The sequence below is a fragment of the Drosophila obscura genome, unplaced genomic scaffold (assembly GCF_018151105.1).
Source record: "Drosophila obscura isolate BZ-5 IFL unplaced genomic scaffold, ASM1815110v1 contig_186, whole genome shotgun sequence".
Taxonomy (NCBI): Eukaryota; Metazoa; Arthropoda; class Insecta; order Diptera; family Drosophilidae; genus Drosophila; species Drosophila obscura.
The window spans coordinates 4,052,566-4,066,993 of record NW_024542774.1 but is presented as its reverse complement, the minus strand read 5'-3'; the positions used below and the strand labels follow the sequence as shown (position 1 = coordinate 4,066,993).

The 14,428-nt window shown below is 41.4% G+C and overlaps 2 protein-coding genes and 1 long non-coding RNA gene across 6 annotated transcripts in view; 2 read left to right on the top strand and 1 right to left on the bottom strand.

The window, feature by feature from the left end:
• Positions 1-2,716, top strand: part of LOC111080475 (neuropeptide CCHamide-1 receptor) — a 16,725-nt gene extending 14,009 nt beyond the window's left edge. For both annotated transcript variants that reach the window (XM_041592786.1, XM_022376110.2), the window contains exons 6-9: positions 292-395; positions 701-838; positions 1,766-1,915; positions 1,990-2,716. In XM_041592786.1, the coding sequence (XP_041448720.1) occupies positions 292-395; positions 701-838; positions 1,766-1,915; positions 1,990-2,176 (579 nt within the window). In that variant the 3' untranslated portion in view covers positions 2,177-2,716. The remainder of the gene's footprint in view (positions 1-291; positions 396-700; positions 839-1,765; positions 1,916-1,989) is intronic.
• Positions 1-14,428, bottom strand: part of LOC111080476 — a 15,067-nt gene extending 639 nt beyond the window's left edge. The window contains exons 1-3 of one of the 3 annotated variants that reach the window (XR_002608507.2): positions 14,236-14,428; positions 13,096-13,224; positions 12,916-13,032 (exon numbers count right to left, since the gene is read on the bottom strand). This is a non-coding gene — a long non-coding RNA (uncharacterized LOC111080476). Of the gene's footprint in view, positions 1-12,915; positions 13,033-13,095; positions 13,225-14,002; positions 14,177-14,235 lie in introns of those variants that run through there. The other 2 variants (XR_002608506.2, XR_002608508.2) reach the window with 2 other exon arrangements.
• LOC111080472 (flocculation protein FLO11) overlaps positions 10,413-14,428 on the top strand; it is a 37,009-nt gene continuing 32,993 nt past the window's right edge. The window contains exons 1-2 of the mRNA XM_022376107.2: positions 10,413-10,514; positions 11,964-12,337. Coding sequence (XP_022231799.2) covers positions 12,205-12,337 — 133 coding nt within the window. The 5' untranslated portion in view covers positions 10,413-10,514; positions 11,964-12,204. The remainder of the gene's footprint in view (positions 10,515-11,963; positions 12,338-14,428) is intronic.

Here is a 14,428-nt window from a genome sequence, read left to right as displayed (position 1 = left end):
TTTAACTCAACGAATAAGAGATGAATGCCATGGAGGTATATATACAGACAGACAAATTCGTATTCGTTTTCCACACACTTTCGGGCCATAGCAAACAGCGCGAAATATTCTGAAGAGAATAGTTTTGAAATCCCAATCCATGTTATTACTCCCAAAGGGAGAGTCTTTGGCGATGTAGATTATGGCCACACGAATTTGATGGAATCTCGACTGCTGCTTTACGTTTAACAGAAACGAACAGAACAGAAAAGAAGAGAACATAACGACGTTTACCCATTCTTTTTCTTGCAGGTTCGAGCCCGTCGCAAAGTCGCTGTGACAGTGCTGGCATTTGTTGTCATCTTTGGAATTTGCTTTTTGCCCTACCACGTATTTTTCCTCTGGTTCTACTACTGGTGAGTGCTTTTATGAACTGTGAAAGGGATCTGTGCGGAGCTGCTCATGAATGCATGGATGGAAGAGTCAATTTGTCATGCGGATAAAAAGGAACCTGCCAGCAGACCGGCCGGGGCACAGGGACGTGTGTGTGTGGTGCTGGCGGGACCTGCGGATGAGTAATGTTGTTGCCATTTGTTCGACACTTGTTCGCATCGACAGTGGCGGTGGCGGTGGGTGCGGGACAATCAATTTCAACGCTGATATCTCCATTACGAGTCGATGCTCTTGATGCTCACGTGTGTGTATGTATATTTACTTGCAGGCCAACTGCCCAGGAGGATTACAATGCATTCTGGCATGTCCTGCGCATCGCCGCCTACTGCATGTCATTCGCCAACAGCTGTGCCAACCCGGTGGCCCTCTACTTTGTCAGCGGCGCCTTTCGCAAGCATTTCAATAGGTACTTGTTCATTCACATCACTCCACCACAACCAGCAGCATGACAGCATGCCTAAACGATTATCAATAGCCTGGTAACGATTACGATAACAAACCAATAGAAAACTGTTAACCGGTAAACCAGTAACGTAACTGTAAGCGTAAGCCAACTGCAATTTGTATCTCTTAAAACTAAAAACAAAACGCAAACTCCAACCAAGTCCACCCACAGAACCAAACGATACTTGAAACTTTGCTTTTGATTGCCCACAACTACAATTGGAAACACATATTAATACTCGTGTTCTATCATGCGGATGACACTTGACTCGAGTTTGAATCTGTTTTTTTTTTTTATTTTATTTATGGTTTAGTTTCTGGTTTGCTGCATCTGTATGAATTCGTTTTCAGTTCGTTTCAAATCATTGGATAGGTTTGTTATATCGCTTTGATTTTCATTTCAACTTCAATGGAAAATGTTTAGCTTTTGATGGAAGACATTATTACTTATTTATTTTTTCATTCGAAGAACTCTTTATCCTTATCTTTTCATGCTTGTTCCAAAGACCTAAACATTATTGAACTTCCTTGACTCTTAACCTTCGATATTATTATTTTTATCCATTGATAAAGCTACAGACAGTTGGGTGAAGTTTCATCTCTCTCAAAGTACCTTTTTTATAGGGATAATCCTGGCACCTACATATGTACATATTTTTTTATGTTTTTCAACATTTGTTTCCAATGTAATCAACATAACCATTGACCAAACCCGATTGCCATCAGATTTCTTTAGTTTTTTATGCATTTACTTCCACGAAAACTCGCACACACACACACACTGACAGACCAACACACACACAGACAGAGACACACTCTCGCTGAAAAGTAGAATACGTTCCGTTTGTGTGGCGACTCTATTGCATTCTCATTGGGGCATCTCCTGCAGATATCTGTTCTGTCGCGGTGCGAACGGACATCGCAAGAAGCGGAACCAAGCGAACGACACCTTCTGCATGCACCGGGACACCTCGTTGACCAGCACCGCTTCGAAGCGCTATCAGTCACGGCATTCCTGCTATCAGAGCACCATCCGCAGGTGAGTCCGTACATGTCCTTTGACCCCCCCACAAAACGCCCCAAAAATCAGTAATTTTCCCCTCCCTTTGACAGTTCTCGGCTGCAGGAGACAACGATAACGACGCTGCCGAATGGGGCCCAGAGCCACAATGGCGCCCCAATTTTATCCGTAGACCTCGCCACTCACAACGAGGTGACGCCGGGCTATGAATTTTCGCCGCTGAACGACTATTCACAGCGGACAAAGCCACCAAGGCAGCAGCAGTCGCTATTGAATTGAAACCGCAGCACAGTGCAGACACGAATGCTAGTTTTAAGGGAGTTTACAGGAAGTCAGGCAGTATCTGAATCATCCATCCGATTAGCAGATGAACAAAATAAGCTAACCAATAAATGAAAAAATATATATTTATTTTAGCTGAGATTAATTTCGCTTTAAATTCTCTTTAGTTTTTTATAGCACACTTTTCAGGGATGCCCGAAGTTCCCCATCTCTTCTCCCATTAAAATATAGGCTCTCTTTTAGGTAAAACCTGCACTAAAACAAAGTTGGTAACTTTCTCGAATTGTACATACCTCCCACCCAAACACCAACGTTTATACATATGTAGATGTATGCATGTGTTTTCTATGTGTCTAGTCATAGGGTTGAGCCCCGAAACGTAAACTGTGTCTGTTCCAAACTAAAGTATTGCAGCCGTGTGCACGGCTTTAAGCGAAACCATTTCACGGAGACATACATATTTTAAAATGTGTCTGTAATTTTATTTTATAATTCTATATAGTAATACGCCATGTTAGATGTTCCATTTATAGCTAATCACAGTGACTTTGTAAATATATATTTGTATGTGCCAGAAAATAGTTGAACAATAAATGTAAATTGTGCGTTGAAATAGTTTTTATGTTTTATTTTCCCTCTGTCACTGGCAGCCCACCCGGCCCACTCGGCTGTCACTTGAAAGGCGATGCGTGGGTATAACTAGAACCGCAACAAGATGTTTCTGCCATGTAAAAGCCATGACAATTTATGGGAAATTAAATTACTGAGACCATCTTTTGGAACTGCTGGGTAGCGGCTTGTAGACAACTTTAAGCACTGCACCGCACCCCTTATGCGAAAACTTTTTGTCATACATATAAACGCAAAGTATAGCAGGCCGGTCGCGACCTAAAAAGAGAAAAGGGAAACTCTGTGGGGGTTTTTTTTTCGGTTCTGCATGGGACAGGCCTGCAGATTAATTGGTTTGGCCGCCAGCACAAAAGGTGGAGTCGCCATAATCTAGAGTTCGCATCACAACAGACCCCACAAAGTGCTGGGCCTTCTCAAAGTTCGTTGCTCGGGTTTTTATTCGTTTGCCTCTCTGCCATTTCTATTAAAAACCGATTGGATCTGGGATGGGAAAAAGTTCTGGGAATATGTCAAAAAGTCGGCTGTTACTCGGGTTTCAGTCAAAAGAGGTTGATTCAAGCAGAAAGATTCAGATTAAGGATTTTACATCGTTCTACAATCTACATAGCTACATATGGTGGAAAATAGCTGGAACTTTACTGTATTTATTACATTTCTCTCTTTAAGTTCAGCAAATTCAAACATTGGACATCATCTATAAATAGCCACAAATCCACCTCTGAAAATCATTCACGTTTCCTGAATCAATTTCCGGGACTTCTGTGGAGTTCTTTGGGCCCCTAAGGGCCAATGAAATGTGACATCAAATCAATAAGCTTAACTCGGACGCACATTTACGCCGCGGCGCTGTTTGCCGGATGGGTGGGTGGTGTTTTGGATACATCGAGACAGATGCAGAAATTAAATTAACCCATGAAAATGTCGAACGCGTCGGGAGTGCGTTGATCTGTCAGCTACGTGATAAGGTTATGCCTGTGTCTGTTCTGCGATTGCGTTGCATGTCCTTGCCCATCATCCGGCCATTATGAGAGGTCTCTTGTCTTATCTCTGCCATGGCAACCAACCACAGATATGTACTATGTATATAAATAAATGTCTTATATTTGTTGTTACATTTCTCTCTTCGTTTTTTCGCTGCTCACTTTTAATAAACCATCATGGGGTATGGGGTATGGGGCATGGGGCATGATGCCACTCGGCGGAGCGGCCACGTCAAGTTGTCATCAAGTCAAGGCGAGGAGTGCTTATCCCGGCTTTATTAACTGTCCAAAGTGTTTGTCGTTCCCTCTGCAGTTCCTAGGGCAGGCCCTTCTCCAGCCATCATCCCCATCAGCTAAGCTTTCATTTTGTGTCTTTTTCAGGCGCGCCGCGTTTTTGTGGGCTCAAATATCAAGTTTATTTTTGGTCTTCATGCGATTATTTTGATAATTTTATTATATTTTGCCTGGCGGAAAATTTATTTGTCCAAAATAACCGTTGATTTTTGGTCTAATTAGCAAAAACCCTGCCCGTTGAAGTGGCAACGACTTCAGTGGACATTCGGTTGGATGATTCATGAGGTTGTGGTGTGAAACGTTGGACTTTTGGCATAATTAGTATGCAGAAATTGCAATGCAATTCAAAGTGAATCAACTAAAGATTAAACAGCAATTAATTTGATTGCTTTGGTTTTCACAGTTATTAGAAAGCCTTTTAGATAGAACGATCCACTGAGTGCTTAAAAACAGAATGACTAGAATAAGGATTAAGTGAAGAGACAGAAGCAAAAGGGGCATAAAGTTCTGTCTTTGGAAACCGAAAGCCGAAACCGTATTTAATTTGATTACTCGAACTTTAATGGTTCATCCGCTTCGATTATGCTTACTTTATTTGTTCAGCCAATTAAGTAGCCGTAAGAAAGTGAATTAAGTTAAACGATCGTTAATATTAATTTTAGTAGCGACACTTGAAAACCACAAAAACAAATTCAAACACGTACAAGGTGCTGGGGCTGAGGGAGAGAGTGAGAATGGGAGTGAGAGGAGAGAGGTGAGACTGGGGGCCATAATGAGAAATGTAACAACCCCGGAACACACGCACACTAAGAAAAACAAAGGAAAAGGCAAAGGCAAAGACAAACACAGACACAAAAACACATGAAAAGCAATAACAATAATAATGCCTAGCTAAAGCCATATAAAACATATATATATATGTATGTATGTGCATATGTGGAGGAGAGGGTAGAGCAGAACGTAGGGTGGTGAGGTTAATGGAGAAATGTTGGCGTGGTAAATAAATAAAACGATTTGAGACGCACACAAAGACACAAATGTAAGCACAGTCCTCAAGGTGCAAAGCACAGCAGCTTAACAACATTCCAATTTTGTGGTGCGAGGATAAAGGGGAGGGCAGTGTGTGGTAGGGTGAAGTCAATGATTCGTGGAGACGGCGTGACGAAGAGTCGTGGCCTAATCGTAAATTGCTTTGAGTAGGACTAATCTGCACACATGCACACACACACACACACACACACGCACGCATTAGGCGCATAAAAATTGGCACTCAATAGGCCGGAGGGCACTTTTGTTTCTCGCACTCACACGTTTTTAATCTCTGTGTGTGAGTCAGACTAATTTGAGTAAATTGTATACCTTTACAAAGGGTATTCTCGTTTTCACTATACATATACATATACACATTTGCAGGGCAGAGAGTGGAAGGTCTTTCCGACCCAATAAGTCAGTCTGCATATTCTACATTTATCAGCATCAACAGCCAAGTCGATATAGTCATGTACTTCTGACGAGATTAATATTTCATGTAGCTGCCATTGTAAAGATATTTCCACAAGTGTATCAAATGTCTCGGCCTCCAGCGGCAGCCCTCGCTTGTTACTTTCTTGTGTAGGCGGTTTGTCGCCTGACTGTGTGGGTGACGGCATCGTCTGGGACACGAGAACCGCCTTCTGGTTTGATGCCTCTGACAGCTGGCTATGCATTTTAAATGCCCAAATTGGATCAGAGTAATGGGAAATATTCTTATGCCAATATGCTAAGCACAATCACTATTGGGGCTTTAAAGCTGTGGCAAATTGTTGCTAGCAAAGGATCGATCCCTTCAGGGACAACGACTTAAAAAGCTTTAAAATACTAAAAACCTAAGCACAAAGCTAATCAAGTTTGACCTTAAAAATTATTTAGCATTAAACATTTTCCCCGCCATGGTATCCTGCTTAGATATTTCCTAAACGTATGCCGCACAATTTTACGGTTCCTGTTTTATCACCCTGCAAGCGAAGCAGTAGCCAAAAATCACCACCTGCTGATTTATATTTAGCTAAAATTATACAACCGTGCCAGGGACCTCCTACCCACCTCCTAATCCCTGCCAAGAACAACGCCACTCGTATATTATCGGCCACTCGACCCCGTCGTCTCATCTGACTTAAACTTCTCCGCCCGGCCGAATCTGGCTCTGCGAATATATTTTAGGCATTTACAACTTGATACCCAATGGTCTAGTGGCAGGCCATGCAGTGGTTCTCCATCCACATCGACTTGTTTTTGACTTTAAGCCCCTTTCGGGAGCAATCACAGCTGGCGGTTGGCCACAACGCCACAAGCCACAAGAGCCACAAGAGCCGGCCCCACATTCAGTGGCAGCGTGTAATACTAGAGCTTAGAGATGCGAGGGTGGGGAGCAACGACTTTCTCAACGACTAATTGCTGGGGAACCAGGGAAAACCTCCGATATCTGACACCATATGAAGCTGGCTTCATCATTAGCCAAGCGGGTAAGGGTAAAGGGAGCAGCACCTGCCAGTTGAGTGACATCAAGCATACGCCTTGTGTGACATCTAATTAAAGCCCCAAAAAATGCCATCAAAAGGCAGAGTAGACCACTACGCAATTAAATATGTAAAGTCACCAGGTTCCATTCAATCCCACACATTCACAATGCCCCACTCAAAGTGAAGGCGCTGATTCCGCCCAAAGAATACATCAACTTTAGAGAGCATACAAAAAAGAGGAAAGGAAATAAGTGGTGCGTGTTAGTTTGGATTTGATTTTGAACCCGCATCACCAGCTGAGTGGCACTCATCCCGCTCAACCAGCATCCAGCATACAGCATGCATGAGGCACTGGCCTTGCCCCACGGCACTTGAGCAAACAGCAAAAAAAAAAAGGACATTCGCTCGAATTGTCCCATTGGCGAGTCGATTTATGCATTTGCCTACAGACAAAGGAATTTCTATAAAGATGCCACAAAAATTTGTAAGCTTTCTTCTTTATTATTTCGCCAAAGGTCAAGTGCCTTAAATATCTCTTCACGATACGACACAATTTTATGGCCTTGCAAATGTGAAAGATTTCTGCGTAAACTTTAATTCTAAATTCAGTTTTTTGTATTATTTAACCAGTACTTATTCGAGTAAATTATTATTTTTGGATCTACCCACAGGAAATGATCTCAAAAGTGGCAGACACTTGTTTAATTAATTTTCCCTTTCAAATGAAATTTTTGGTTTCATCTCTCCATTGGTCAGAACTTGGCACAACTTTTTTTTTTTATCCCAATAGCGAAAGGCGTCCAAATGGCGAAACTTTTGGAGTCCTGATAGAATAAATCTTTTTTTCCGATTCGCTGATTTTATTTGTTTGCTGTTGTGCGGGATAAAGGGCCAGAAGGGCAGTCAGAATGGGGGGCACAAACCCTTTTTAATCAAATTAGCTCCAGTCAGTGGAGCAATTCCATCACTGGAAGCTGATGAAAATTCTCGATTGGCATGGGATTTATGCCCACTAGAATTGAAGGAACAACAGCCAACAAAGTTGGCTTAAATCAAAATAAATCGAATTCGTTGTGATCAATACTGTATATCTATCTATTCAATTGGCCCCAAAATAAGCAACCGAATATAGGAGCTAGAGCTGCCAATCGATGCCATTCGTGGATACTTTCTTGCAAGCAATACCAAGGAATAAATTTGTTGTCCGCTATTGAGTCATAGAGCTCGAAACTTTACAGATTATCCCATTAAAGAGCATCCGCATGGGGAAGTCTGCGCTAGGATAGGATGCATATCCCAGGGATTTCCTCTGAAAGTTGCAGATAGGTCTTGACATTGTTGTCAAAATAGAACGACAAAAACGCGGCGAATTTTGATGGGTCACCCTGCCCATCCCCTGCCTAATCATTGGTCGTTCATTTATCAGCGGGGCACAGGAAGCGGCATAGGGCTGGTGATAGGGCCACAACAGCTGCAACGATGAAAAGTCAGAATTGCTTTGGTCCTCGACACAGCTGCCCACAAAGTTGTACGTCAACATCCAAGTTTTACTTGCAATCAAAGAACTTGAGCCCCGAGTGCGGCTAAGTTTTCGTTTTCGTTTCCGGTCGGTTGCATGCAAAAATAATGACAAATCGCTGTCTGAATTGTGTGCTTAGTACGTGTTTGTGCCCTCCTCTGGGTTCTGTCTATTCTTTCTGGCTCTCCAACCGTTCCTCAAGCACTTGAGTTATGACATTTGAATTTGTGTGCGCCACATGTGCGCTTCGGACGGCATCACGTTTTATGGGCAGGTCAAATATGCATGAATCCCGGGAACAATAGAAATCGGTTCACTTAGTGCCTTATGTATTACAATAGCAATTCAAATATTTATCTGTATGAAAAAGACAAAAATGAATGCCTAAACGATTGATGGGTGGCATGGCCTAGGAAAAAGTAGAGTTGCCTTAGCTCTCTCTCATTGATTAATTAATTGTTTTAAAACATAAGCTAAAGCTGACCATGAAGATTAATGTTGGAGTAACATATAGCAGAGACATAAATAAAGAAAAAAATCTACCAATTGAGGGCCTGGGTCCTGGGTCTTTATAAACCCTTTCATAAAAGGTCAATCAAATCTGGCTGTACGTAGACTTAAAACGCATCATAAAGGTAATAGCTAATGTTCGGAAAGCCAAAAAGAAAACTCAACTCTGGTTCGCTCTCCACAGGAAGAAGTACCCAATGCGCTTTGCACTTGAGGGCTTCACTGTGTGGCTTCAGTATGTCAGTGGGTAAAATGCCAGCGTTCCTGTGCCAAAAAAGAACACGAGTGAAATGTGGATGGAATGAGGCCAAAGGCAACCATAAAATATTGTGCGTAAATAATCCACTCATTCCTTTGCATTCCATGGGCCCCAGCAGCACTCAAATAAAGGAGTTTTTGGATATTTCTAGATAGAAGTCTGACAGGATTATGTCATGAGCAGGTTTCTTTTTTATTTCTGTCTCATTTCTTTTGCTTTGGCAATTGTGAAATTGCGCGAAAAAGATGCCTTGTCAGTGGCAGATGCTTGCAGCAGCGAATAGATTAAAAAATAGCAAAACGGAAGAGCTCGAGTTTTCTAGAAGGCAGAAATAACAGTCGGCACGGAATAGACAGCAGCGCACTTTCCTGAGCAGCCATTGGACATTGACACCCACTACTGCATTGCTTTGGGCTACAGGTGGACAATGCAGCTATTTCGTATTCCAGTTCGAGGCGCTTACATAGTGGCGCATCGAAGTTGGCGTTGTGACATCACATCATTTGCATATTTCCTGCTGAACGTTGCGCTTATATCACGCATACGCAGCTAGGGTCCCAGCAATCGCCCCTAAGGTATTCCCCCACTTTTCTGCAACTGCATCCGCATCCGCATGGCCCATTGCCCTTCCTCGCAGACCATCCATCCATCTATCTATGGTCAATCAGGGCGCACTTCTACGCGTACTCTTATCTCGTGGCTCTTTGGCTCTGTAATTTATCTGCTTTAACCGAGATTTTGTCCGGCTAATTTGGACAGGGGCATATGCATGCATGAAAGGGCGAAATTAGGCTAATTGAACTGCCGCCCCGCCCAATATGCGCTACCAAACACAGTTGACGAGCTGTGGCGTTAGATTAATTGAGAACTAGACAAAGTTTCATCAAACTTTATAATTTTAATCTGCACAGCAAGTAAATACTTTAAAAAATTCCTTCAAAGGCTTTGCGTTTATTTTCATTGCATTATTTTAAAAAAACAGTTTAATTTAAACTAAAAAAAATTTAATGAATGATTCGACATTTCTGCTACATGGTAACTACATTCTACATGCATGGTCATGTACATTTTACAAAGTTTGAAGCAAAGACACGAACCCTCGGCATTACTCTCTACACAGCAGATGGCACCAAAACGAGAAAGTTCACAAGTTCATTTTCAAAATTAAAATTAAACTTACATTTCTTGATTGAAACTTAATAGTTTGTTAATTTTTTTCATAATTAGTTTGCTTTTTCCTTTTTGCAGTGGACTCATAAGAAATCATTTCAAACAACTGAAATATAAAGTGGGACAGGATAGTTGGAGCTTCACTGCAATGCAAGAGTGAAGTGTTCAACTTTGGAGCAGGAGCCTCTTGGCTAAATTGACGCGACAGCTGTAACTGCCACGCGCTCACGTTTACCCTCTCTGGCTCTTGGTGGTACTCGCTCACGCTCTCCGCACTTTTCTTGGCTTAAACGTGTTTTAGCCACTCTGCTCTTGCTCTGCTGGCTTTGGCTGGCTTTTGGTGCGGCTTCCACCAAGTCATTCTTCAGTTTGATTCGAAACAGTTTGGTTGCTGCCGCCGGTTGCTTTTTTGGTTTTGGCCAAGTGAATGTCGTTCGATTGCCACCAAAAAACGATATCGTCAAGTCGGTGATTTGTAAGTGCCTCTCCCTCCCCTCTCTCAGTCGCTCTATCTCTCTCTCTCTCTCTGCCGCTGATCGCAGCAAGTGCGTCGGGTTCGTTCGTCGATTACGTTACGGGATTTTCGTTTGTTTTTTTACGTATGCAAAGCGCGTAATTTTGCATTACCGTTGTTGTTTCGGGCGTCATAAAACAGTGACCGCGTCTCCGTCTCCGCCCCCACCACCAACCAGTGGTGATCCCTCTCTCTCGCCTTTTCTGTAGTGGAAAATTTTCACTTTGCTTTGATAGCTTACAAAGTTTGCATGGATTATCGCTTGTGTGGCCCCACTGTGCCGGGGGTGCACTGCACTCGTTTCACCAACCCACAGCCATAGGAATACCCATCCATCTACATACACACAAACATACATGTGTAGTTATAGCATTGAGATTCTCGTGTTAAATGTACGATAATGCTGGCCTCCGACATTAAGTAGAAACTGCCATAAAATGCATAAGAATTGTGCATGGAGCAAAGAAGCCCCTCACGTTAATTAAAAGTTATTAATATTTGTATAATTAGCCAAGCCAAGGTCATTGGCTGATAAAAGGCGATAGTTTCTAGAGGTAAAAGGCCAAACAGCAGAAGAGAAAAATACCAGTGACAGCCGCACAAACAAACAAATCAAAGAAACGAAACGAAAAATCACATAAATAATTGCAAGCTAACCAACAAACAAACACAAAAAAAACAAAACAAAACGAACCTCCAACTCCAGCAAAGATACATATATTATGTGGCTCGTGTTTATATAGCAAAGACAGATTCAAGGTGAATGCTGCCATTATTTTTTTGACAGAGTGCTCGAGAGCAACAAGTGAAAATTTATTGGGATTATTTTGCAAGTTCGCGTGCTGCTGAAAGAGTGAATACAAAACAACAACAAAAAAGAAAGAAAAAGAAACGGTGCCAAAAGCAACGCAAAATAAATTCCATTAAAAAGTACACCAATCTTAAATCTATTTGAAGATGGAGAATAAATTAAAAAAAAAAGAATGGCTAATTTGGATAAGTAGAAATTAATCAAAGAGGTATCCGAATCGAATGTTAATTCACTCAAACTCAAAAGAAGTCTTTTCTCTTCCAAAGTTCTTTCTCTCAGCTGAATCTTTCCCAAAGCAATAACTTCGGAATCTAGAGAATCTTTCCTTCAGTATTTCATAATTGCGACCAATTAAATTTCCCATACCATTTACAATATCTAGTATTTGAACGAGTCCATTGACATTGGAGCATCATTAGGCCCCGCCATATATGTGCAGAACTTAGCCTACTCACACACAATTCTAGTTATGTACAGAGTAGACGAAGCAAAGCAGCCTTGAACCCTTTCATTAAGATCCACAAACAAATCACATTCATTATTAATTATAACTTAACGGTTAAACCCCCCAAAACACAACGCTCGCGAATTGATTCCAGAAAACCCGTCCGACAGCCTACCAAAAACAATTTCTCGCTCTTGACTAAATTCGCCTTTGGAGCCATCAATTAAAAAATATACAATAACAAAATGCAAATACCGAACAACAGATAATTTAACGATAATTTACAAAAGCGCTTATAAAAAAGTTGAACAAAAAGTAACAACAACCAAAATATTTGCAAATTACAAATAAAGCAACAACATTTTGGATACATTTTTGAGTTGGAAGAAACAACCATGTCTGGCAAAGTGAAGCGACCGACGTTGTCAGCGTCGGCGCCCCTCTGCCACAGCTTCTTCTACTACTTCCCCGGCGGCACCATCATCTGGCTATGCCTCTGCCTCGTCTTCTGCAGTGTCAGCGCACAAGGTGAGTGGGTTTTACATATGGCTTTTTATAAATACCCTTGCACAGGGTATTACGGCTATCCGTAGCCGCCTGCAGCTCATCACTATAATTTACTATTTGATCCAAATATACTTTATATAAAACTGGCACATAAACCCATAAATCTGTAAGGGTATCTAACTATCTAAGCCCTGCTTTAATATACATATATTTAAGTCATATTCATTGGAATCTGATGCTATTGTTGCTGCTGCTGCTGATGTCGTTGTCATGTTATCTGTGCTCATATTTTGTGTTTTCATTAAGAGCAGCAGAAAAAGACCGAAAAAGATACCCAAACTCCGGCTGATTCACCCCATGCTAATTTATCTCGATGGCGTCGACGGCATTTTCGAGCCGTGAGATTTCTTTCGTGCCGTCTCTTACAAGCCGGAACTTCCCGAAGGTCTCTTCTGATTAAAAGAACAGCCACAATAAATGCGTGTTCAAAATTAAAAACTCAAAATTAAACTTAAACTGTTGTGAATTGTCACGAAAACAAAAAGAAACGAAACGGATGCGCTTAGTAATAAAGCCCAAATAAAAATAAAAACACGTACCAGACTTCCGTGCAGCTAACAAAAAAGTCGCCGAGATCTACAGATTGTCAACATTATCTCTGCCATGAAGCTCCCGCTTTTAGTTGTCTTCGAATCTGTTGGTTTTTTAGTAGAAATCTGCGAATAAAACAGAAAATGTCAAGACAAAATTTTGGGATAATTTAAACGATAAATAGATACACCACAATATGTCGATAGCAGGGAGTCTACCTTTCACCCGGTGGATTGATTGCTGGGGGTTTCCTACACCTGTTCGCAGGTGGCTTTTTCGCTCCTTTTTCCCTCAGTTGTCTTTGTGAATGTTCAGTTCTGGCAGAAATCAAAAAAAAGTTAAGGAAACTGTGAATAAATTTGCAGTTTGACTTGCGTTTAAACAAATACGGGTATGCATTTAATCAACCGTCAACAGCAAATTTGGTTGCACCTGCAGTTGATTTCGACTTCTTACCCCCAAGGGGGTTTGCAATTTTGATGGCTTGGCCTTTTTTGGCAACCTTTTTATGGCTCTTTGCGGTATGCCACGGCTGCTGCTTTGGGATGACTCTGTTCATTTTGTACACAAGCATTAAAATGTCAGTGAAATGTCAATAAACATTTTGTCGCCCCGAAAGCAGGGTAAATATTGGGTTAACTGTTTAACATTGAGTGGGAATCGTATTCAGAAAAAGAGTTCTTAACCCAGATTTGCTGTTGTTTCGGCGTAAAACAGGACAGTAAACATTCTGAGTGTTGTTCTGATGAAAGAACCACCACAGTTTGAGAGTAATTGGATAAAGCGTTGCAGGTGTCTCATATTCGTCTTCATCCATACATATGTACATACATACATATGTATATAGTGTTTATACAAAATAAGAAACCGCATGGCGGCTTTATTTTTATTAATCAGCAAACACATTAAACTTTAATCTGTTACATAAGGCATTGATATAATATACCATGTATGTATGTACAGCCTTTCTGCTGCACAACGAATTCAAAAGCCGAGACCAAATTTTGTTTGGGTCTCAAAACAACAAAAGCATCGTTAATAAAATTAACTTGCTAATGAAGCGATGATCACACCGCACACCTCGAACATACATACATACGTAAATACATTCATATGTAGCATATATTGGGCAGAAATCAAGAAATACAACTTATGGAAATCTACTAGTCACATTTTTAAATGCAGAAACATTTTTGTCGCGCGTGTTAAAGCCAAAAACACTAAAAACAACAAAAGCAGAATGATAAACAAGTTTCTTCCAGCTCCAGCCCAGCGTTCCACTATGCAAATCAAACAGTAAATACTAAATACAAGTACGCGTTACTCACACTCGCATGTGCATGTGAATTGGTATTGGTTATTTTGTAATAGGTTGAGATGAAAACGAAAGTGAAGCCGCCACCTGACTTTGAATGATCTCGCGCCGAAAGCACAGCCCTTTCCATGTTGCCCTTGTTGTCAATTTCACTTTTGTTTTCTGCCCCTGCATCTGCCCCCTCTTTTCTTTCCAGCAATCGAGCT